Genomic DNA, 25,006 nt, shown 5'->3' with positions numbered 1-25,006 from the left:
ATAGATTACCTGCTTGTGCAAAAAAATGGAAACCCCTGTATTTCCTTTTCTCCAGGGACCACTTCACAGATAGCAGAAAAGTAGGAAAAGACAACTTGTGTGGGAGGCGTAGAAATGTAAACAGGGAGGGGTTTTTGAGAAGAGGAAAGGGGGAGTTGTTATGTAGTCCAGCAGGGGAGAACTCGGCAGAGCTGGATTTCACTGCAGCAGTGGAACTGCTTTGTTAGCCTAAAGAGGAAGTTAAGAGCTCAATGGATTTCTAGCAACCTGTATTTTTGTGAGCTTGCAGTGTTTAACAGGATAAACATGGGAAAACAGTGCTGTGACACATTGGCAGTTATCGCAAATGCTTGATTGCAGTTGTTGCCGCCAAGGTTGGCACAACCAGTTATTAGGTTTTGGGGATAATTACTTTTTCACATAGGACCAGACATGTTTTGGACAGCTTTTTTTCCCTTTTAATAAATGAAATCGTCATTTTAAAACGGCATTTTGTATTTACGTGGGTTATCTTTGTGTGATAATAAAATTTGTTAGGTCATCTGAATCATTTAAGTGTGACATACATGTGCAAAAAAAAAATCAGGAAGGAGGCCAATACGATTGCACAGCACTGTATGGAAATGTGTTTTTTTTGCCCCGACATTAACGTAAACTAGTTTTAGTTTTGTTTCATCCTAATACCATGGGTAGAAAGGAGTTGTCTTTATGGGTACTGGGAAATAAGTCAGTTCTGTCTCATGCAAGTGTGTTTTTCCTTTCAATTGTAGTTCTGAAACACGACGAAGGCCTCCCTTGGCCTTTCAGCCAGTCACCGTCATCCCTTAATCGTGTTGGTAGCCTTGGTTCTTCCCCTACACGGGCCCGACCATCTCCCAGAGAAGAGGAGTTTGTGAAGTCCCTTCGGGTCTGCAGACCTCACTCGCTACAAAGAGCAGCCAATGGGGAACAGGAAGAATCTTCCCAGAGGAGAAGGACCAGGTATGAGAGGGTTTCTTGGGTACATCTAAGAATAGTACAGCTCCTTAGTAAAAACGCATGGGCAACGTCTAGCACCCAACAACTAGCCACAAACTAAATCAGATATCTCTGGGGAGATTTGTAATAAAAGATGATTTCGGTACTCTAGTATAACAGGAGCATAGTAAGCTTTGAAATTACTTTCAAAATTTTTTTACTAGCTTGTCCATTTTTGTATTATTAAAAGACAACTACTTTGAACCTAAAATCTTCAATTCAATGCTCCCACCAACCTTGTGTAATCCTAAAAAGCAGGAAGCAGAATCTGTTTTTGATGAGCAAATATGGCTGCCCCATGTACAGTGTATGTATATAACTACGAACTACACAGAGGCCAAGTTTTTGAAATGTTGACACGCAGTCTAATGTTGACTTTCAGAGTCGCAGCAGAAAGCACAAAATTTTATTTATTTATTTATTTTAGAATTGACTTGCAGTTACGGTACAGTAATATTAAATTTTATATATGCATGTGACTAGTTTAAGAATTTCTTTAATTCTCCCTAATAATGTTTGACAAAGACACTTTACAATCGTGCTTACAAGTATCATATGCTCTAGGACACTGTCTTAATTTAGTATTCAGTCAACTCATTTTCAGAAGGAGGTTCGCAATGGCTGTTTTCATATTTCTCTTATCCATTTCTTTAAAAGTCCAATTGAAGTTTTATTTTTTTTACAACATAGTTATGTAAATTCTGCTTGAAAACCGCATTTAGAACTAAAGCTGTCCGACCAAGTTCAACACTAACTGACCTTAACGCTCTCAATTAGCATGAGGCATCAGAGTTAAAGTGATACTAAATCCACAATAGTAAAACCAGTTTATGTATGCAGTAAAGCATGGTTTATACTCACTGTAGAACTTAAGGAACTAATCCTCCACATTGTGTAAAAAGGCTGTTTGATCCTGTCTTCTCTGATCCTCCCCTTCGTCCATCTGCTGATGGAACAGAGCCCTAGGAGGCACACTGCACATGCTCGGTTTGGTATGTACTGCTAGAGATGGTGCATGTGATCGGCACAGGGCAAGTTAGCACTGTCCAGACAGAGGGTCAGGCGTCATGCAGCCTCACAGGACAGTCAGAGAAGAATGAAAATTCCTACAAGCTTTAACCAGTGCTTGGCCAGACACTGTTAAACTTCACAAGACTGCTCTATACTGCTGATGAGAAAAGGTATTTACTAAAATAGTTGCATTTCCATGTTCTGTGTACTGTGGCAGAACAGATATAGTGAATGCAGGGTCCTGGGTTTAGTAACACTTTATAAAGTGAAAATGCACAATACACTTTTCTTACACACATCACCTAAATTTGGCAGCTCCATTAGTTTTTCTTTCTTTCTTTTTTTTATGTTAATTTTTATTGATCTGGCGAATAAGTCTGTTATTTTTCATTTTCCTTTTGTTATCAAAGCAAAGTTGTCCAGCATAAGTGGCAGTTTGAGGGCTGAGACACTACTTAACGCTGACAGGGGTGCATACAACAATCCGGGGTTTTTTTTTTTTTTCGCTTTTATTCTTTTGTGTAAAACTTTTATCCTTAAAGTTTAAAAAAAGAAAGAAAAAACTATTCCTGTAAATGCTTAAGTATAAACTGGAGTTGGCCTTAATTTGTTAGTCAATCTAATTTGTTTTATGCATCTTCCACTACGTTCTCCCCAGATTGCCATCATTGCTATCCAAGGGTGTTTTGCTTTTTTGCAGTTTTGCTCTTCCATCTAGGGTGGATCCACCCTAACTTGGGAAATGCGTTACTGGCTAATCACCAAGCCAATACAAAGTTACAAAAAGAAAACTAAAGCAGCCACCACATTTTAAGGATTGGTAAACTGCAGTATAATGCATATTTGTTTTGGGGCATATTACCGCTTCAAACTATACACTGAATAATTAAACTTCAATTGGGCTTTAACCAATGATGGGCAAGTTTCCTGTTTTTTCTTTTTATAAAATCTCATTGTACTGTTATTTCTTACTATAGCTATTCCTAATCCACTTTCTTTTTTTTCTGTCTTCTCTTTCCTCCCTTTTCCTTCCTGTGTCTTTTAATGATCCTGACAGTTCCCTCAACCGTCCTCAGAGCATTCACCATTAACCTGACATTTTATAAGCTCCTTCTCTTTCCATCGCAGCTATATTTAATCTTCCATCATTGTTCTAACAAGCCGGCACAATACAAATGACTGTGTATCAAACCAATTTTTTAGGAAACTAGTGGCCATTCCACCCACTGAATGCCTCTACTTTTGTATCATCTGTCTTGATCACATTGAGTTTCTTTTTATATATTAATTTATATGTTAATATGTGTTTAACAAAAAAGAAAACAAAAAACAGGGGTGAGTGAATTGCATTGGATCACTCATCCTCCTTTACCCATGGCAGTCATTGCGTAGAAGCCTTGTAGCAGGAAGAACTATACTGTAAGAAAGGTATGAGTACAAGTACATCTTTCGATTGCAAGATCAGCAGTCCAGGAAGACCAACTTACACACTGCAAGGACTCATGCTGAAAAAAGCCACTGTTAAAGGACCAGTAGTGTTGCTTGATATGGAGGATCATATTTATGAATATGCAGACTATTTTATTAGAAAACTTCAACGCTAGCAAGCTGGTTTTGTTTCGCTCACTATCCATGTGCTTGGAAATGGATAGAAAAAACATATAATAGTGAATTTTTAGTTTTAATAGAGTTTCATTTGTGCTACAAAAGCTGAACTCCAAGCAGATATGGAAAACTACACAATTTTAATCCAAATAATCTCATATATATATATATATATATATATATATTTTATTTTACATGGGACCAGCATTTGTATCTACATCTGTCCTGATACGCTGTATAGCCAATTGTTTGTGGAAACTTTACCATCACACCCACACTATATGATCAAAAGTATATGGACATCCCTCAAGTTGAGATAAAGTGTTCACAGTGAAGGGTACTGTTAATTTAGAAAATTGTTCACTTCCATTCTTAATGCAACTGTGAATGTACAGTTGCCATTTGCCTGGAGTTCAGTGTTAACCCAAAACATTTCTACAGAAGTGCAATATTCAGTGAAGAAGTCTTTTGATGATGTGAAAGATCAAAGGCAAAAAAGGGGTGACAGAAGCTATGATGGATATTTCTGAAGCAGTGTAGCTACCAACGAATCAACATTTGGCTATGCAGCGTATCAGGGCAGATGCCAAAGTACCTGAAGTCACAAATTGTTGCAGTGTGCTAAATTAATAGATGGCACACACAATCTATCACTAATGAAAATAATTCCAGATTTGAGTGATCCATTGCAAACCCCAAATTGATTTGCTTATTCCTGTTTGCACTACTTGACCACAGTTGTAAAATAGTGGTCATTCGGACACAAGTGTTCTTCATTGTCTCCTGTGCATTACAGCATCAAGATCTGAGTGGTAGAGTCTCCGATGAATGTTTTGAGGATAAGGCTGTTGTCAGTTTATTGAGCTATTACTTGCCACTGGGGAATAAAGTGCATGGGGGGAGGGGAAGGGGGGGGGGGTTGAGAGACACTTCTAGTCCTAAGCACTTTGTCCATGTAAGGGACTTGGTAGATACAGGAATCCTCCTGGAGCTTCGGGTGATTTTTAAGCATAAGATCAACGTGTTGGCAGGCCTTCTGATTTGTATCCATTTGGGTTCCAGCTTTGTCAGCTGTTTACATTACTGGTGTAGACCATTTGGCAGGCAGATTTCCTCAGCCAGCAATGTCTAGACTCGGAGTGGTCTCTGGGTGTGGCCCTTCAGGTCCAACAGCAAACTAAACAGGTTTGTATCAAAGTCCAGGGATCCGCTGGTGGAGGCAGTAGATGCTCTAGTGACTCTGTGGGATCAGTACACCCTGCTCTGTACCTTTCCTCTCCTGAAATTTCTTCCTCGCCCTATCTACAGGATGGGGATAGAGGGTATTCGAGTGATCCTCATTGATGTGGATTGGCTCAGGTGGATGCAGTATGCTGACCTGGTAAGACTTTTCACATACATTTCCATAAGCTTTGTCAGAGCCTTCCACCGCCTGTAAAAGTAATCGAGCGGCTGTATAGCCACTAGGATCACATTTACCAGATAGATAGGGAAACACCTGCTAAAAAGAATAGTACTAGGGTCACGGTCGTAGCTGCAACCATGATCCTAATATATCCACCTCAATACGAGGCCGTATTTATACGTGCATTGGTATTAAGGTGGTTAAAGCCCAGGTTCTTAGCGGCAGGGGGATCTTGAAGTCTATAAATCTTACAATGCTGAATTCTAGGCAGTTCAGCTTCTGCAAAGTATACAATCAGATGTGGAAGGCATACTCTGCTTGATGTGAGGGCTTTTACACTGTAGTTTCCTACGGATCCTTTGTTTTTTTAGAGTCTGTTCTAACACTTGCCTCTTTGTACTATTAAGGGCTAAATCTCTGCCCTTTCTATTCTGTTTCAGAGAACATTGGCTTCTTACTCTTTGATTAAGACCTTTTGTGCAGAGGTCTCTCATGTGATCCAATCCCCTTTTGCACCCCCATGGGTTTAAAATCGCCTTCTTTAAACACTTCAGAAGGTCCCATTTGAACCTATCAGATTTATTTCTTGCTCTTCTCTGACCCACAAGGTTGTATTTCTTGTAGCCATCACCTCGACCAGGTGAGTGCCTGAGCTTTATCCTGCAAGGAACTGTTTTTGGTCTTGCACACAAACAAGGTGGTATTGAGGCTCAGGCCTTCCCTTCTTCCCAAGGTAGTCTCCACTTTCTACCTTAACCAAGCCATTGTTCACCGAAAGGACATTTCCCTTTTTATTGTCTAAATGTGGTTCAGACTGTATGGCTCTGTTTTTCAGCCCCTGCTTTCTTCACAAAGGCTGAATTCCCTTTTTGTCCCCCCAGATGGGCCAGGAATGAAACCCCAGCATCTCTCTTCTCTAGCTGGCTAACGCAGACAATCGTTCATGCTTGTGGTCTTAAGGATCAGATTCCCCCTTTCTAGTTTAGGATCACTCCACTAGAGCAGTGAGCTGTGCTTGGACTTTGCAACATCAGGCATCTGTTTCCTAGATTTGCATGGCTGCCACCTGGTTCATTTTGTAAACGTAATTCTCTATGTTTTATAGGGTGGGTGTTTCTGTCTCATCTTATACCAGTTTGGGGTGCAAGGTCCTTCATTTGGTTCTTTTTGCTGCAGGGCAGTCCACTGTTTTTTGCTTGTTTGGCTTGTTGTTGGCCTGGTTGTTTTTCTGTGTTGCACATTCCTCAGCTGTACTGCTTTTGGATGTCCCAAAGGTTTGAGTTTTCCTCCCTCAATGGACTAGAAAGAAAGTAGGATATTTTGTACTCGCTGTAAAATCCTTTTCTTGGAGTCCATTAAGAGCCACAGGTTCCACCCATCTGTGTTAATAATCGTGCTGTTGGTACTGTTTTGCTACAAAACTGAAGCATGCTCGAAGTAGAAGGGGTTATACACTGGGCTGGCCTACAGTTTTTTTGATTGCCAGTGTCCAATCAATCCTTCTGTAGGCAGCAGTATAATCCAAAGGTTTAAGACTTTCCACGGTCTCTCAAGGGACTCCAAAAAAGGTTTTCTGTGCTTCAGATACTGGAAACCATACTTTTCAAAAGCATCCTACTCAACATATATGCTTGAGATGTATTTTAATTGGTCATTCCTCACAAAAATGCCATATTAGTTATAGGTGGAGTACGATAGAGTGGGTCATCTGTTGGTTTCTTATGATTCTTGGGGACCAGAGTTCTAAGATATTCCCACAAAAACATACAGGTCTGTTCTTGCCCGCCATGGATTCTTTCTGTTCTAACAGGGGTGTTTCCACTTCTGCTTCATTCTCTGTAATATATAACAAATACATCCAGCAGGGTTAGTGGTACTAAATGCCAGGTAGTAAATGCCAATAACAGGTGGGCGTAAATCTCACCACAAGAGTCACTAAGAGATATAAGAATCTGTTTAGGTGATTTGTCACTTCACTTTCTTCTAGAAACTTAGGGAGGACTGATATTTTCACAGTATCGGCCTCTATTTTATTGCATGTATCCTTCCTGTGCTTGTGAAATCAATTTTTAATTTCATATTAGCACTACAATTCAGGTTACAATTTAATCCGGCCTATTGACTTGTTGCCACACCAGTATCTGACAGCACAAAGTGCTTTGATGTCTAATGTAAGTATTTTTACAACCAGCAGCAAGTATTAGCTCATTGATATTTGTCCTCTTAGCCATATGAATGTTTGGTTTTTTTTTTTTGCTTTTTTAATAATTGTTTTGACCCATTTTTATACTGTACCACAAGTAGTAATCCTACATGTTTGAGCTAGTAAACTTGCACATTTTGACTGAGCAAGAGAGCTGTTTTTAAAGTATACCTGTCATACAATCTGCAGGAAATTTCTTTGTGGAAATCTGTTCTGAAGAACATTCCTCTCCACCCAGGTGAAATTAAGGTGAAACTCCCTGTATCACCATCCAGTAGTCATTAAGTGTTGTGCCACTCTTCAGACAAAGAAGACACTGGGAGAATGAAAACTGAGTGTGGAGGTGCCTTGGTTTGCAAAGCTAGATGGTGCTCAGGTTGTAGTTTCTCTTCACCCACTGTAATGTATGGGTGTTTTTGCTGATTTTCTATAGCAGACAGATTTTGATGCTTTGTTCTTTGTATAATTGTTTTTTTGATTGAATGTATTTTTGGTAAAACTTTTTTTTAAACACCAAAAGCATCACACAGATACAGACTGCATCTTATGACAAATATCCAAAACTGCATCTCCCCAATATAAAGAATAAGCATTGCTACAGTATACAGTCCTGTATGGAGGGTACACCTACGACACATGAATATATTCAAAATACCATAAAAACATAAGCTATAAATCTCTAAGACACTATATCAATATTGGTCACAAAACTTGTCATAAGAGAAGAGTCCGAATGGTAGGGGAAGCATGATGTCCACAAGGCCTTATATACAGTGCCTTGAAAAAGGATTTATACCCCTTGAAATTTTCCAGATTGTATCATGTTACAACCAAAAACGTAAATGTACCTTATTGGGATTTTATGTGATAGACAAACATAAAGTGGCACACAATTGTGAAGTGGAAGGAAAATGATAAACGCTTTTCAGAATTGTTTACATATAAATATCTGAAAAGTGTGGCATGCATTTGTGTTCAGACCTCTTTATTCTGATACTCCTAATTAAAATCTAGTGGAACCAATTGCACTGCACTGTAGTAGATACTGCCTGTAGGGAAGACGTGTGAACGCTAGCAATCAATCAACCTGAGAGGGTATGAGGCCAGTGGAAAGGGAAACAGAAGAATGGTATTGGGAAAGAGAGGAAATGCACAGTCCCTGGAATGCAAAGCTGGCAGAGGATCCACAATGGACTAACCCTTGTAGGATCCATGATAAGTGGGGTATAAGTCCCAATAAATCCAAACTTGGGATTTCTTTAGAGTACTGTGTTCTGGCCGTAAGTTGTTACCTGACTCTCGATTCCTTGATTAAATTGAGCAAGTTGCCATAAGTTGTTGGGGGTTGCACATAGTTGCACTTGGAAGTCAATAAACAGTGGGCTGCAAAAAGAATATGTATAAGTGTTCTTAATTTTTTTGGATGGTACTGCAAATGGTAAGCCAGTCCCAGGTAAATGACAGTCCGAGATTTTGTATAGGAGGTTCTCAAACTCCCCTCCCACCCCACCCTTCTTATACTAACCACCACCACCAAAATGATGAGACACCTGGACAGGTCCACAGTGTATAGTACATGGAACCCACTTGAGATTTGCACTACTGGTTAAAAAAGCAGAGATGGCTGCTTACAGCGGACCCCCTACCTTCTCTCCACCTTCTCCTTCATGCAAGGCAAGTACCTGTCTTTCAACAGAAACCTCAATAACTCAAACAAAAAGCAGATTAAGGAAGATGACTGTTGTAAAAATAAAAGAAGAAAGGAGGAACAGAAGTGTGATTCTCATACTAAATAGATCAACAATCAGAGTAAATAGTTAAAAACTGATCTCTTTTCAAGAATGGCGGCTACACTCACAAGACTGCACTGCATTAATTGTATGTGACAGGTATGACTTTAAATTTCAGTATTTGAAAGGGGGAGGGGGTTTGACAAATGTTGACTGATAAGTTTAATAAAGATGCAGAATGTTGAAGTGTTTTGTGTACTGGTCAGTAATTTTAACATTGCTATCATAATCCTATTAATAGATGCTAGTTCATTTGTGTCACCTTTCTACAGTTTTCAGGGTTTGCCTTAAAAGTTGAGAAAAAGGCTTGTCGCAGCACTGCTTATATATGAGAAAATCTTACTACCAGAGATCTACAGACCTTTAGAGCTGATCTACTGTCTAATTATTTTTTTAGTTTTGGATAGAGTAGGGAAGGGTTAGAACCTCTGTCAGGTTTAATGATGCCTCTGGCTGAACTTGGGAGATTTTCCCTTTTTTTTTTTTTTTTTTTGTCCTGGTTAAAATGTTGTCATGGAGACTACACACAAGGGTTTCTTCTGGGAACATGGAGAGCAATAAAAAGCTTCAAAGCGCATGTTGGTGGAGCACTGAGCCCATGAACAGGTAAAAAATAACTTCACATCTAATTCTTGAAGGCAGCTTTCTATCAACATGGGTATCCTCAGTGGTCCCTGGAGTGGTCAGAACTGTATGTAATCGGATGAGAGTGCCAAAGGGTTGGACTAGGTTCAGTAAATGTTTATGTATCTTAATAGGTCAAAGGATACATCCAACACGTTTAAAATCTGCTACTCTCCTTCCATCAGGTGCTGGTAATTATTGAGGTAAACTGGACAGCAATCTTTTAAAACAAGGATTTGATTTATTCTGAAATGCCAGTTGCCAGGATGTCAGACTGGAATATTTGAGTCATTCAGATTCTTGTTTTATATGATTCCTGTCCAGCATATCTTAAAACTGGATTTCGGGCACAAAAATTTATTTATTTCTCAATAGCTGCAAAGAATATACTTTGTGTGCACCAGATGCCTTTGCAAACTCCGATTTTACTTTGTAAAAGTAGTAGTGACATCATCACTGTACTGTATATAGCCTGTACAGAGAGCAGAGCTGTGGGAGGGACCCAGAAGGCTCCAGCCACTACAGGCTGCCTACAGAAAACTTTTTTTTGGGGGGGGAGGGAACAAGACCAATTCCGGAAGATCCTGCCCAGAGGCAGAGTTTCAAACCGGATTTCTGCACAGATGTGGAAAAATATATGAAGCACATCAAGATTCCATAATATACATGTCTCTAGTATTTAGATAATATTTACATATCTTGGAGTTCAGCTTTACGCCCCGATGAAGGGAAAGCTATGAGCCACTGAACACAATGGCTGTTTTCTGTGACCTGTTATCAAAATAAATACACTTTTTAATATACAGAGTACAAACATGTAGCGCTCTCATCCTTTTTACATTCTGTTTTGAGCAATAAAAAGCTGGCAGAGGTCCTAGCCTTCTACCACTGCATTACAAAAAGTGTTTTCATGGCTGTTGCTTATTTCCCTTTTTTTGCTGTCCTGGCAACAATGTTGTCACTGGGACAGGAAGGGAGGGGAAATCTCCGCTCTTAAAGAAAAGGTCTCATCATCAATGATTAAAGCAGTATTAAACCCAAAACCAAAAATGTAAAATATTATAGCTTACCAATCATTAGATGTGAATATTATAGCTTACCAATCATTAGATGTGATGTCTGTCTGCAAAAACCTCAATCTGATGTCCGCAAGGCCTGTTGCTGGAGCCGACGTCTTCTCCCTGGATTTTTCCTCCTTGATTGGCCTGCCCTGTATGACGTAATTCCTGTGCATGCACATGAGTTCATTCATCCCAGCACCAAGGCAATGTGCTGATAATGTACCCTGGGCTGTGCATGCACAGCTCAGTGCACATTCCAAACAAGACTGCAAACAGGGCAGGTAAGCTTGTTTTATTGCAAAAGAGACATAGCATATCTCTTCTGCAATAAATATCCTACTTTCCCACAATTATATTTACACTTTAGTTCTAATTTAAAGTGTATGTCTGTGCAAATTAAAATTTACATATGCAGTACATCTCTTCAGTACTTGTACCTTTACCCTGTTTGTCTCCTTGGAAATGCTGCAGTAACACAATAATACCTGTTGATCTGCCAAAATGTTCTCCCCTGCTAAAGTAAAAGAAATTTCTCCTCTATGTGTTGTCAGCTCAAACAGGAAGTTAGGTGCGCACTGGAATTCTGACAGATCAACAGGTCATTTTCTGTGCTTGCTTTTCTTTAACCGCTAAATCTCAAATTGGGCAGACCACAGGCTGTTTCGGTAGGGCAGTGATCCAATTATATAGGAGAATGGGATTTGGATTCTGGGTAATTGTTTCCATGGTTGCAAGGAAATAATTGAACATTGTAAGCTGCACACTGATGGAAAAAGTTTGTTAGTTACACTGAAGTGCTTATTATTATTTTCGTTGCATCGGGTTTTTAACAAAATTGGAGTTACACTTTATCTGTTTGCTTTAGGATGACTTATGTGTAGAATTTGTGGGGGCTGATGTCACCATTTGTCATTTCTTTCCCTATTCTCTCCTATTTGCCTTCCACGCATTTCACATCACTGCACTTTTTTCTCTTTCATCTATGCTTATCCTTCATCTTTGTACTTCCATGCATGATCCTCTGCTGCCCAAACCTTCCTTCCTTCTTTGCCCCTGTCGCTTTGTCTCTTAGTGATATGAACCTCTCCCGTGGACTCATGGCTCAGCGAAATTGTTACAGCCGCTACATCTCCACCTCTCCTCCTCTTCTCCGTAGAGCTCCCCCTGAAGGTATGTGCAGATGTTTTAAACTGACATTTCATTTTTTATATGTGCAAATACTGTATATGGAATTAATTTGTGTGCACTGTATGTGGCCTATGTATAAAACAATTACATGGTTAATTTCAACTTGTTTTCTGTTTAATTTCACACCTAATTAATTTATATAAATGTATTCAGCTGTTTAGCTCCTGAGATTGTAATTTTGAAATGTCATTGGAATCAGGAATGCAATATTGTGAGATTCTGATACTCGGACATATAAATTCATTCAGTTTTATTGGGCAAGTGGCAGAAAGTCCTCACTGGTTACTCCCCTCTGACATATTTGCCACTTGCTGAGGCTTGGGAGCTTTACATTGCATTGCACTTGTTTTTGTGCATTAAGGTGTACTCTGATGCACTGCATTAGGCAGCCCAATCAAAGTGGTTTCTGCTCAACACACAAAACACTAGTGCTGGCTGCATTTTTATATACTGCACAACACACACTTGACACATGTACATTCTGGAGGCATATTGGGGTGCCATTCAAAATGAATGTTACCACAGAGCACCAACACAAGTAGCATGCACTACAGTGTGTTACCACAGCGCATTGGTATGAATGGGCCTTTAATCATACTGTTAAAAGAAATGAAGGCGTACAAAGATCTTTAAATTGAAATTATAAACACTTAAATATACATCTTAAAGTTACAGGATAATCTAATAGTAGGGGTCTCCAAATTTTCAAAGCAAAAGGCCAGTTTACTTCCCTTAAAATTTTAGGGGGGTTAGACTGTGGCCAGTGGGAGTAGAAAATGCCCCTGACAGAGATAAGAGTAGACTGTGTCATGGGTTCAGTGGTCAGTGGCAGTAAAAAAAAAATTACATCAATGGTGTAAGTGGGAGGAATAGTGCCCCATCATTGGTGTCAGTGAGAGAATTATTCCACATCTCTAGTGTCAATTGAGGGCCAGATAAAGGCAGACAAAGAGCTGCATTCGGCCAATTGGCCACAATTTGGAGATCCCCTGCTCTATTAGCACTCAAATGCCATACCATCCCAACCTTAAAAACATCTTTATTATTTTTTAAAAAAACTTTCCATCTAAAAAAACCCTATATGGTGCATGACACTAAAATGTTTCCATCTCACACAGGCTGTACCCTTTATCCCTATACAAATGAAAGCACATGGAGGGCTGGGAAGTGTTAGGCAGCTTACATTATTACCTTGCAGAAAGGAGTGGGTGAAGAAACCCAAAGTTGGGTGCACATCCGGGGCTAAAGTGAGCTGCTTCAGGGTTATGCTTTAGACTGAAAATTAAAAAAACTTTAGCCTGGTATTTTACATTTTGTGAATTGAGCCCTTTCTGTTTGTCATCAAATGTATAAATTAGTAAACTCAAAATTTCCTCAGAATAATTTGCTGGTTGACTGTACCACAATTACCATTTCAATACTGGACACTTTCACCTCTTTCCTGCCCAGGCAAATTTTCAGCTTTCAGCGCTGTCATACTTTTTGAATGAGAATTGCATGGTCATGTAACACTGTACTCCTATGAAATTTTTATAATGTTTTCACACAAATAGAGCTTTTTTTTGGTGGTATTTAACGGTCTCCTGCCTGCCATATAAGGCAATGACGGGTGCAAGGCGGTTCTCTCGTTCTAGGAGGATGTCATATGATGTCCTCCCACTCTAACCACGCATGCGCGGCTCCTGGAGTGCACAGCAGGGCGATCGGTGGTGCACTGTGTCCTTCGGACACAGCGGATCACCAATCAACGGAAAGAGCCAAAGATGTTGGCTTGGTCATGTGATCAGCTGTGTCCAATCACAGCTGATCGCATGTAAATAGGGAAATGCCGGTTATCGGCATTTCTCTCCTCACGAGCTGTCACACTGACAGCTCAAGAGGAGAGGAGAGCCGGTAATTGGCATTCCTCGGAGAGGACATGTACACTGGTCATCAGGGCACTGATGATCAGTGTGCTCTGATGATCAGTGTAGCCCCAGCAGTGCCACCTGTCAGTGTTCATCAATGCCAGCTGTCAGTGCCCATCAGTGCCACATCAATGCCACATATCAGTGCCTACCAGTGCACATCAATGCCACATATCAGTGCCCATCTGAGCTGCTTTTCAGTGCCACCTATCAATGCTTGTCAGTGCCGCCTGTCAGTGCCCATCAGTGCTGCCTAACAGTGCCAGTCAGTGCCGCCTATCAGTGCCATATGAGTGCTGCCTTTCAGTGCCCATCAGTGATGCCTGTCAATGCCCATCAGTGCCATCTACAATTACCTCCTCATCAGTGCCACCTATCAGTGCCCATCAGTGCAGCCTATCAGTGCCCATCACTGCAGCCTCATTAGCGCACATCCGTGAAGGAGAAAAATCACTTATTTACAAAATTGTATAGCAAAAACTAAGAAACATTTTTTTTTTTCAAAATTTTCAGTTTTTGGTTTGTTTAGCAAAAAATAAAAAAACCCAGAGGTGATTAAATAACACCAAAAGAAAGCTCTATCTGTCTCAAAAAAATATAAAAATTTCATATGAGTACAGTGCTGCATGACCGCGCAATTGTCATTCAAAGTGCGACAGCGCTGAAAGATGAAAATTGGCCTGGGCAGAAAGGGGGTATAAGTGCCCTGTAGGCTAGTGGTTAATCACCACTGGAGTTTTTATTTTTTGCTATGAAATGAAAAAAAGGTGAAACATTTTGAAAAAAAGCACACATTTTCTTTTTTGTGTTTATAAAAGTTTGCAAATAATCTTTCTTCATAAATTTAGGCCAAACCTGTATTCTGCTTCATTTCTTTGGTGAAAATAACCCAAATCTGTGTACATTATTCAGTCTGTAGGAAAGTTATAGAGTCCATAAACTATGGTATATATCTTAACCATTAGCCGCCCGGCCAATGGCCGTTTGGCGGCTTCAGATGTGCTCCTCCATTCCGGGTGCACGCCATTTGGCGTGCTCCCGCACATGCGCCGTTTGCGCTAGTGCAGAGCGGCGCAGCAGTGCGATCTGTCGGCGGCCGTGCACCTCGGACGCGGCCTATGACAGATCCGAGTACCGGCTCCCGTTGCTGGTACCATGTGACCTGCTGTGACCAATCACAGCAGGTCACATGACAGTTGTATACATGGATGGCTTCATTCATGATGCCATCCATTGTATACTAGTGCCTAGCTGTGAATGGTCACAGCTAATCACATGCACATGTCATGTGATTAGCTGTGACCAAATCACAGCTAAGCACAAAAAAAAAAAAAGCTGAATGAATCGATTTCATTCAGGTAAATGCTTGCTTATAGCAAAGTAATTCTTTGCTATAAGCAAATTGTGTAAAAAAAAAAAAACAAAATACTGATCACTTCCCCAAAGTAGTACAATGTTACTATGGTAACATTGTACTATTTTGGTCATAGTAAAATATGAAAAAAAAAATAAAAAAAAATGTAATAAAAAATTAAATATAATAAAAAAATCAAAAAAAAATTTAAAAAAAATATATATATATATTTTTTTTTTCATACTGTCACCAGTCAGTGTCCCTGTTCACCGCCATGCCAGTTATATGATGACGCTGTACTGCACTGGTGACAGTATGTAAAAAAAAAAAATAGTGAAAATAATTTTTTTCATTTTTTCATTTTCCGAAAAATTATGACAAAAAAATACAACTTCAAAAAACTCGCCATGCCTCTTATGAAGTACGTCGGACTGTCTACTCTGCAAAAAGGGGACATTTGGGGATATCTGTACTATTCTGACATTCTTGGACCTCAAGAAATTAGATTGGCCGTCAGTACTTCAGGATTGATCAATATTCAGATCTATACCATAGTTTGTGAACTCTATAACTTTCCTACAAACTAAATAATACATCCTAATTTGGGTTATTTTCACCAAAGACATGTAGCAGAATACATCTCGGCCTAAATTTATGAAGAACAATTATTTATTTGTAAACTTTTATAACAGAAACAAAGAAAAATGTGTTTTTTTTTCAAAATTTTTGGTCTTTTTTTGTTAATTTAGCAAAAAATAAAAACCCCAGCGGTGATTAAATACCACCAAAAGAAAGCTCTAGTTGTGTGAAGAAAATGATAAAATTTTAGTTTGGGTACAATGTTGTATGACCGCGCAATTGTCATTCAAAGTGTGAGAGCGCTGAAACCTGAAAAATGGCCTGGGCAGGAAGGTGTAAAATTGCACGGTATTGAAACGGTTTAAGTTTGATCAGTCCTGATGTACTGACGGCCTATCTCATTTCTTGAGGCCCGAAAGTGCCAGAACAGTACAGATATCCCCCAAATGACCCCTTTTTGGAAAGTAAACAGTCCAAGGTATTTAGTAAGAGGCATGGTGCATTTTTTTTTGAAGTTCTAATTTTCTGTCACAATTTTTTGGAAAATTAAATTTTTTTTAAAAAAATGTGTTTATTTTCACATTTATTTTTTTCCCACATACTGTCTCAGGTGCAGTACAGCGTCATCATATAACTGGTGTGGCAGTGAGCAGGAACACTGACTGGTGACATGTAAAAAAAATAAAATAAATAATATATTTCAACTTTTAAAAATTTACAGATTCTGATTGCTTATAACTGTGAATTTCAGTGCTATAAGCAAGCATTTTCACTGAATGAAATAGATTAATTCAGTGTGTATTATGATTAGCTGTGATTGGCCACAGCTAATCACATGGTACAGATGGGCTGTGATTGGCCCTATCTGTACCATGTGATCACTTTGACCACTCACAGTTGTACACAATAAATGGCATGAATGGAAGCTATTCATTGTTTACAATTGTCATGTGATTTGCTGCGATTGGTCACCGTGATCACATGGTACTGGCAGCAGGTCGGTGGACACATTGGGTGAGAGATCGCACCAGAGCGTGGCTCGCATGGCCTGCGCAAGGAGTGTTCTGGGGAGGACGTTATATGACATCCTCCTAGAACAATAGGGCAACCGCTTGGGTGTCATTTTACAATGGCCCGGGCAGGAATCAATTAAAGTAATGTGTTAGAGCCCATGGCATCTTCACCTTCCACTTAAGATACTCTTCCTTGATTTTCCAACCTTGGCATGCTATAGATTGCAGCTCTAGAGAACATCAGAAAACACCAATGTCTTTGTAAGCATGTTGAATGAGTGCAAATTATCTCCAGTAAATTATAAGATGAGGGATAATGTTTTACTTTTTTTTTTTTTTTTTTCTCCAGAGGATATTAAAGAAAAACATTATGATTCAGATAAAAGGTAAGAATTTTTTGTAAGTATGTGTTGGCTGTAGCTAGTGGCAGCTCAATCAGCTTGCTTCTTTAAATTTTAAAAAGCATCAGAAATATACATCAGCATTTATAGCCACACAGGTAACTATCATCTTATCCCAAACATTTTGGACAATCAACAACTGCCTTGACATATTCAATGAACAGGATGGGAGGTGAGAAATTTGTAGAACCACCCTGTTCTAATTGCATAATCCCATGCCATGATAGAATGAAGTCCTGTAATGGGTATCAATCTTTGGATTGTCAAATAGTTGGGGGAGAGATGTTAAAACAACAAAATACAGTATAGGAGAGACTGATGGTGTTTAAGACCCTCAACCCTGTTTAGGGATGGTTGTTTGAGTTTGATGAAAATCATTCACACCGCTTATGAACCAGTTTTCCTCTGTCCATGATGTGCACCTCATTGTCCCCAAAAGAATGTCCCTTTTTCTAGAAGCTGAAGTTTCAGTATGGTTTTTATATCATAGTTACATTAATCTAGCTTGGACAGATTTAAGTGTATATATATCATAACTGACCAATGCCTGTGTAAATATCAAATCACTGCCACTACAGTGAATAACCGCAGTCTTCCGGGTCCAGTGCCAGGTGCCTGCCCTTTTGCAGAGAAGACAGAGGGGGTTGCCCTTTGGCACTGCCACCAGTCAGAGAAAGTCTTGTATTTGTTCAAGGAATACAAAGCGTTTTCTGATTGAACAAGGTGAAGAGACGGTGGTGACATCACAATCTCATCCAATAAGAGAACGCCTTTGAAAAAAAAATACAAGGCTTTCTCTGAGTGGTGGCAGTGTTGAGTGAGTGATCTCTTGTAATTACTGTGCAGAAGGGCAACCTCTTGGCACTGGACCAAGAAGACTGCTGTTCTCAGTATAGTAGGAGTGACTACTATAGCAATTTGCAGCTTATACAGGTACTGGTTATGTATGATTTATGGATACTTACACTGGTCCAAGCTGGACAAATGTAACTATGCTATAAAAATCATATCTAAACTTCATCTATAAGGTGTATGAAAACAGTTGTGGTCTTACCTACGAAATTTGCCCTTCTATGTTGGGCTATCCTATGTTTTTGAGTCTTTTGGATGTATAAACTTCCGTATCAGTGATGTTTGTTATTGATCACTATCCCACAAAATTGCTATATTACTCCACATGTTCTGGTTCTCACCTCTGTTCCATGGTTCCATTATTTTTTTGACTTTGTGGTTGTTTTATAGAAGTCCCAATCTGGGTTGCCACAGACTTTCAAAGCATCCCTGAGATGTCTGCATTGTTTTGTCTTTAGACTTTGGGGGTGATTAGAACTGTATAACACTGGGCTGAGATGGTCACAACAAACTGTTTGGATTTCAGTGGGTGGTGAAAGTCAAAAAGCAGATACTGGTTTGTGTGGTAAGTTTTCAGTAGATGTCAATGTCCAAGTCACCCTACTCCTTGAACTGTAACACACAGTCCAAAAAAGGTTATTTTTGTAAATTATTATTTTGTCTAAGGAGTTTATGCATTCACTAAAACCCTGTACTTGGATGTTTTTATCTTGAATCCCTCTATCATCCACTTACTAGAACCAATGGCTCTGTGGTTTTCCCCTGAAATAACTAATTGCTTTCTTCTCCACCTCCTCGATGAATAGGTTAGCTACAATGGGCAATACTGGTAATCCCATTGCACAACCATGTTTCTGTCTATAAACGTTATCCTTGTACTTGAGATAGGTGGTGTTGAGACACAGGTCTAGCAAGAAACAATGTCAAAGCGCCTTTTTCCAAATTGGGGGAGCACATGATTCTAAGAACCCTGTTATATGAGCATTTAGTTTGGATCTGTCTGTCAGTTGTTCAGAAAGATCCAGGCTAAACCACAATGTAAGTCTATGGGTGTTTACATCTGAGCCCTTTATCTCTGCAGAAAAAAATTAAAAAGGTTATTTTTCTGTTTTTGTGAAATCCATTCCATTTATGTCTGTGTTTAGGTAAGAAAAAAATTGTTTTATTAGTTTGTCCACCTATGACTATTTTTTTCTTATAAAATTAATTAAAAAAAAAACAAAAAAAAAAAACAGACATGTGAAAAACATACATACTAAAATTAACTGAAGACATATGTAGAAACTGTTGGAAATATTTTTTTTTTTTTTTTTTTCTGTTTTGTCAGTTTTCATGATGGAACTGATGATATTTGTGTGAAAGGACACTTAGGCTTGATACACACTGTTACATTGCAGTAATGAGTACAAGGTAGCTCAATTGTTTTTTTGCACAGTGGCGCACTGCAGTGCATTCATTATTAATGCCACAGCATCACACTTTGCTCTGCAGTGCAAGTCCATCAGCATCGCAATGCACTATAATGCACTACTGTGCGTTGTGGTCCATTGTGCTATGAATAATAGTACACGTTTTTGGTGTGATTTGATGCTGGAAGCAGCAAATTAATAGGCTGCCTTAACATAATGCACAGTAATGTGTGGAAAAACGCACAGATGTTACCACAGTGCAACAGTGTAAACCTAGTCTTAGCTTTCTTCTATACTGATCTGCTGATTAATGGATAGACTCAGCTTTTGCCTGCGTCAGAACACAGAAGGAGGGTCAGTCGGGAGGGATGTTACTGTGCTGCTTCCACACTGCAATATGATGCTTGCTTATCTTCACAGCATAAACAAGAATGAGACATCAGATGTGGCATCTCTTAATCTCAATGGCCAGCTCACAAGCAATCAACACTACCGATTTCTTATCCAGAAGCCTCAGCAACAGACTACATTACATTCCAAGCAAGGGCAACCAGAAGCAAAAGGAAGCCTTGAAACAGCAGGGGACCATAATCAAACTAGTGTTCATGATGTTTTCAGAACTCCGTTGTTGGAGCAACCATCTTGGACAGTCCTGGGTACAGTAACAAATGCACAGTGGGTCAGACGGAAACAGGAAATGCGTGGTACACGGCCATGGTGAAGAAAATGAATACGAGCCAGCACTGTCACTTCCATTTCATTTTTTTATTACAGAATAAATATTTATCTATCAATCATTTGGTTTTTTTTTTTGTTTGTTTTTTTATACTAACGTGTTGCTCTATAACAGCCTTTCTCAACCAGGGTGCCTTGAAGTTTCTTCAGGGGTGGGTACCTTGGAAAAATGTCTAAAAATTGCTCAAAACATGTATACAAGCCAGCGGATGGAACAAGCCTGCCTTTTGGTTACACAAAGCCACAGGTTTTTATTGTGCACCATTATGACCTTCTAGCTGCCGGCGTCCTGACAACCAATGACATCATCAGTTGATAAGGAGGATGTCAGCTGCCTGCGCAGCATCCTTGTTTGACCATCCCCTGCCCCTCTCCATCAGTACTGGGGTCACATCAGGGATGGAGAAAAATTGAGGGAGAAGAGAAACATTGAAATACTACTCAGTACCAATGTGCAAAAGTGTATTTGCTTTGGAAGAATAACTCTCCTCCAATGTCCTACATGTGTGGATGTTGCTGCGCTATATAAAACTTTTCACATTTTAGAATGGGGTGCTCTTTTAAAATTATGGACAGTCTTGAGGCACCCTATTTTAGAATGCGGTTCCTCAAGACTGTTCATAATTTTAAAGGGTGCCTCGGGACTGCCCATAATTTTTAAGGGTGCCTTGACTGAAAAAAGGTTGAGAAACACTGCTCTACAATAATAAATATAATAGATCTCAAATAAACAATATACCAAATGTCATGTGAACATCAAATCATATTCAAAAGTGCACAGTTCTCATATCATACAATGACTGTAAAAAAAGTCCCCAAATCCATCAATATTATGCAAAAATGTAATTCACAATATTCCTAATTCAGAAGTGAAATAATGTGATGACGATATTCAATACAGCCACAATCACTCCTAGTGGACACTCCCACCTTGTGTGATGGACCTTAAAGCCTAACTCTAGGTTTCTTTTTACTTTAAATAATTTGTTTGGACCAAGCAAATAATTTTATTTAAAGGCACAAGAAATCTGGAGTTAAGCTTCAAAATTATAGAAGGTCTGATTCCGCCATCTTACTTTCAGCTGGAAACGGCTTTCACAGATTAATGACCACCCTGATTAACTTCATACTTCCTTCCTATCTGCCTTTTCTTTTCACAATGCTTTGTATGTAAGAGGAAACGAAAACACTACATAGTGCTCTCCATTACTTTTTCCAAACAATTCAATATAAAACACTCACATAGTGAAAAACATGCACTAGTGTGGGTTTAACCTCCACTGTTCAGTGCCACCACTCTCAGTGCCCTAGTGTGCACTGTCAAACTCTGCCTTACATGTTACTTCATGCGTTACATGTCTAGTGTATGATTTTGAAATCTGGTGTATGATTAGGATGCACTACTTCCTTTTGTGAGTGCTTTGTTTTTTTATTAAAAATTTTTTAAAGCGGAGCTCCAGTCAGTTTTCTGAAGAAATTAAAAGTCAGCAGCTACAAAAACTGTAGCTGCTGACTTTTAGTAATCCGACACTTAGCTGTATCAGGATCCAGCGATGTGCTGACCCGAGGGGGTTCCGGGGACCGCGTTCAGTCCTCGGTGCTGGCGTCTTAACACCAGTGGGCACCTGGCTGTGACTGCTTGTGCCTTCATAGTTGGGTGCCCACTGCGCATGCGTGAACCACAGTGCGCATTGTGAAGGGTCCCGCAGTCTTCCGGGACCTGTCACGTATCCCAAAAGACTTCCGCTTCTGATCACCTAGGGGTGTCGGAGCGGGCACATGTCATAATCTGGTACCCGCTCCCCCCAATAGTCAATTTCTTACCAGGAGCAGGGGAGGATACCGTAAAGCGAACATCCCCTTTTGGGTGGAGCTCCGCTTTAAGTAATGGAGAGCACTATGTAGTGAAATTCAGACAGTAAAAAAGTAAAATAAGGTTTTATAAAATAAACTGCAAATTTATGTTTTGAAAACATTATAGTCCATTTGTAAAATTATAATAAACCACATAATCAGATAATTTATTAAAACCATGTACAGAATAAAGGTCATATATGTCGTTTCAAAGTAGCAACCAAAGTATTTAGGCTGGAAAATGATCATTAGAATTGTTACATGTTAGCTAAAGTTGCTACATTTGGTCTGGTATACCTAGGACCTCGGTGTCCCAACACACTCTGGCTTGCCTTTTCCTGGAGCTGGGACCATCAAATGCTGAGCACTAGTGGTGTTTGGTTCTGGAATGCTCTCAGCTTTCCATCACCCAGCATTGAAACAAAGCTGGTTCTCTCAGGCAGTGCTGTCTCTCCCCTTCAGTACAAGTATAGCCCTGGGTGGATGGGGGAACAAAAGAGAGCAGAGCAGTGTGGGGGCATGGGATCGGGTAGGTAACCTCTGACTCCCAAGGTTGGGGGTTAACTTTTACAGCCTCTGATCACCAATGCATAGGAGGGATTGTTACAAACACATTCACTGACCACCAATGGTTAGGGGAGGGGGTGTTACATAATACTGTTACTGACCACTAATGGGAGGTTAAATAAAAATCCCACAGACCACCTTATGGAGAAATGGGAATAGGACCTTAGTTTACCACTAAGTGAAGAGACAGATGTGGCCGACCACCAAGTTCTGCTCAGCGAATGTTGGTGCACTGGAGATGAGCAGTTATCGATTCAATTCACACTTCTGTTACATATGCAAAGCAGGTCATTGTGAAGTCCTGGAAGCCACCAAACCTCTGTCCTAAGGAGGTGAAGATACAGTATGCATCACATGGCACCATGACCAGCAAAAAGTGTCAAAACTGAATGACACTGCTGACATTTGACACATTATGGGCCCCGAGGTGAACCATTTTCCACTACCTGACTTCAATCACTGGCTTCTGTACCACTAGTAAATGAAATATGACCAGTGGATGACTCCCTTCCTAGCTGTACTCCTCACATCTCTGTTAGCTTTTGTCCTTTTCCATTGCTGGGTAAATGATTGCAGGCACTGACACCCATGCTGGGCTTGTTATTACAGTCACTGACACCAGTGCTGGGGTTATTATTCTTGTCACTGACACCAATGCTGGAGGTTGTAATTGCAGCCACTGACACCATTGCTGGGGATTATTATTACTGTTACACCAGTGCTGGGGGTTGTTATTGCAGTCGCTATCACCATTGCTGGGGGCTATTATTACTGTCACTGACACCAATGTTGGGGGTTATTACTCTCACTTACACCAGTGCTGGGGATTTTTATTACTGTCCCTGACAACAATGCTGGGGGTTATTATTACTGTCCCTGGCACCAGTTCTGGGGGTTATTATTACTGTCCCCTGCACCAGGTTTGAGGGTTATTACTGTCACTGACACCAATGTTGGGGGTTATTATTGCAGCCACTGACACCATTGCTTGGGGTTATTATTGCAGCTACTGACACCAATGCTTGTGGTTATTATTACTGTTACTGACACCAGTGCTGAAGGTTATTATTACTGACACCAATGCTGGGCGTTAATGCTGTCACTGACACTAGTGCTGGGGATTATTATTACTGTCCCTGACACCATTACAGGTTATTAATGCAGCCACTGACACCATTGCTGCAGGTTTTTATTGCTGTCACTGTCGCCAATGCTGGGGGTTATTATTGCAGCCACTTGACACCATTGTTGAGAGTTATTACTGTCACTGACACTAGTGCTGGGGATTATTATTACTGTCCCTGATATCATTGCTGCGGGTTATTATTGCAGCCACTGACACCATTGTTGAGAGTTATTACTGTCACTGACACTAGTGCTGGGGATTATTATTACTGTCCCTGATATCATTGCTGCGGGTTATTATTGCAGCCACTGACACCATTGCAGGAGGTTTTTATTGCTGTCACTAATGCTGGGGGTTATTATTGCAGCCACTGACACCATTTCTTGGGGTTATTATTGCAGCCACTAACACCAATGCTAGTGGTTATTATTACTTTCACTGACCAATGCTGGGCATTAATACTATAACTGACACTAGTGATGGGGATTATTATTACTGTCCCTGACACCATTGCTGCGGGTTATTATTGCAGCCACTGACACCATTGCTGGAGGTTTTTATTGCTGTCACTAATGCTAAGAGTTATTATTGCTGTCAATGACACCAGTGCTTGGAGTTATTATCACTGACACCGATGCTGGTGGTTGTCATTACATTCATTGACACCAGTCCTTGGGCATACTATAACTGTCGCTGACACCAATATAGTATGTTTGTGTTCCCTAAAATCAACTTAAATGTATTTGTATTGAACATTTGTGCTTAACAAATCATTGCATTAATATGTAACATAATCATTTGGAAATGCCACTATGTTGGGTCCCTGCTTTCAACATATATAACGTTTGAGGAGTTTTACTAATCTGCAGGCCTAATATGTTTTTTTAAAGCTGTGTAAGAATGCAGAAATGTCTCTGGCAGCAAGAGTTTGATCCGTGCTGGGTTTGTACTACGCTGCAACACGAGCCGAGCAATGTTACATTTTCCTCCCTCTGTGACCTTCCCTACAAGTGTCATTGAAGAGCACAGGCACGTTCCCTCACTCAATATGGCGCTCCCGCACATCAGAGCTCCTTTAGCTTTTTTGGCCAATCAAATGAAGACGGTGGGGTGGGACTCTAATTGATAATCCAATAAAGAGTAGCCTCCGTGTGAAGACATGCCGCTAGTCCTGGAACGCATATCGCGGAAGTGTACAAAACCACCGCATTTTTATTTGTCAAGCCTTTTTACAAGGAGGAATGGTAGCGGTTGCTGAGTATTTTATTGGTCATTACGCTCACGCCTCCACCATATGATAGGCTG

The 25,006-nt window shown here is 40.0% G+C and overlaps 1 protein-coding gene across 1 annotated transcript in view; it reads left to right on the top strand.

The window, feature by feature from the left end:
• ATAT1 (alpha tubulin acetyltransferase 1) overlaps nt 1–20,216 on the top strand; it is a 50,815-nt gene extending 30,599 nt beyond the window's left edge. Inside the window, exons 10-13 of the mRNA XM_089656941.1 lie at nt 771–981; nt 11,789–11,886; nt 17,107–17,143; nt 19,840–20,216. Of these exons, the coding sequence (XP_089513067.1) occupies nt 771–981; nt 11,789–11,886; nt 17,107–17,143; nt 19,840–20,140 (647 nt within the window). The 3' untranslated portion in view covers nt 20,141–20,216. The remainder of the gene's footprint in view (nt 1–770; nt 982–11,788; nt 11,887–17,106; nt 17,144–19,839) is intronic.
• Nucleotides 20,217–25,006: the final 4,790 nt, after the last annotated feature.

This window comes from Staurois parvus, unplaced genomic scaffold, assembly GCF_062004578.1.
Source record: "Staurois parvus isolate SC_StPar_1 unplaced genomic scaffold, SC_StPar_1.0 ptg000950l, whole genome shotgun sequence".
In the NCBI taxonomy this organism is placed as follows: domain Eukaryota; kingdom Metazoa; phylum Chordata; class Amphibia; order Anura; family Ranidae; genus Staurois; species Staurois parvus.
This window is presented reverse-complemented; position numbering and strand designations above follow the sequence as displayed.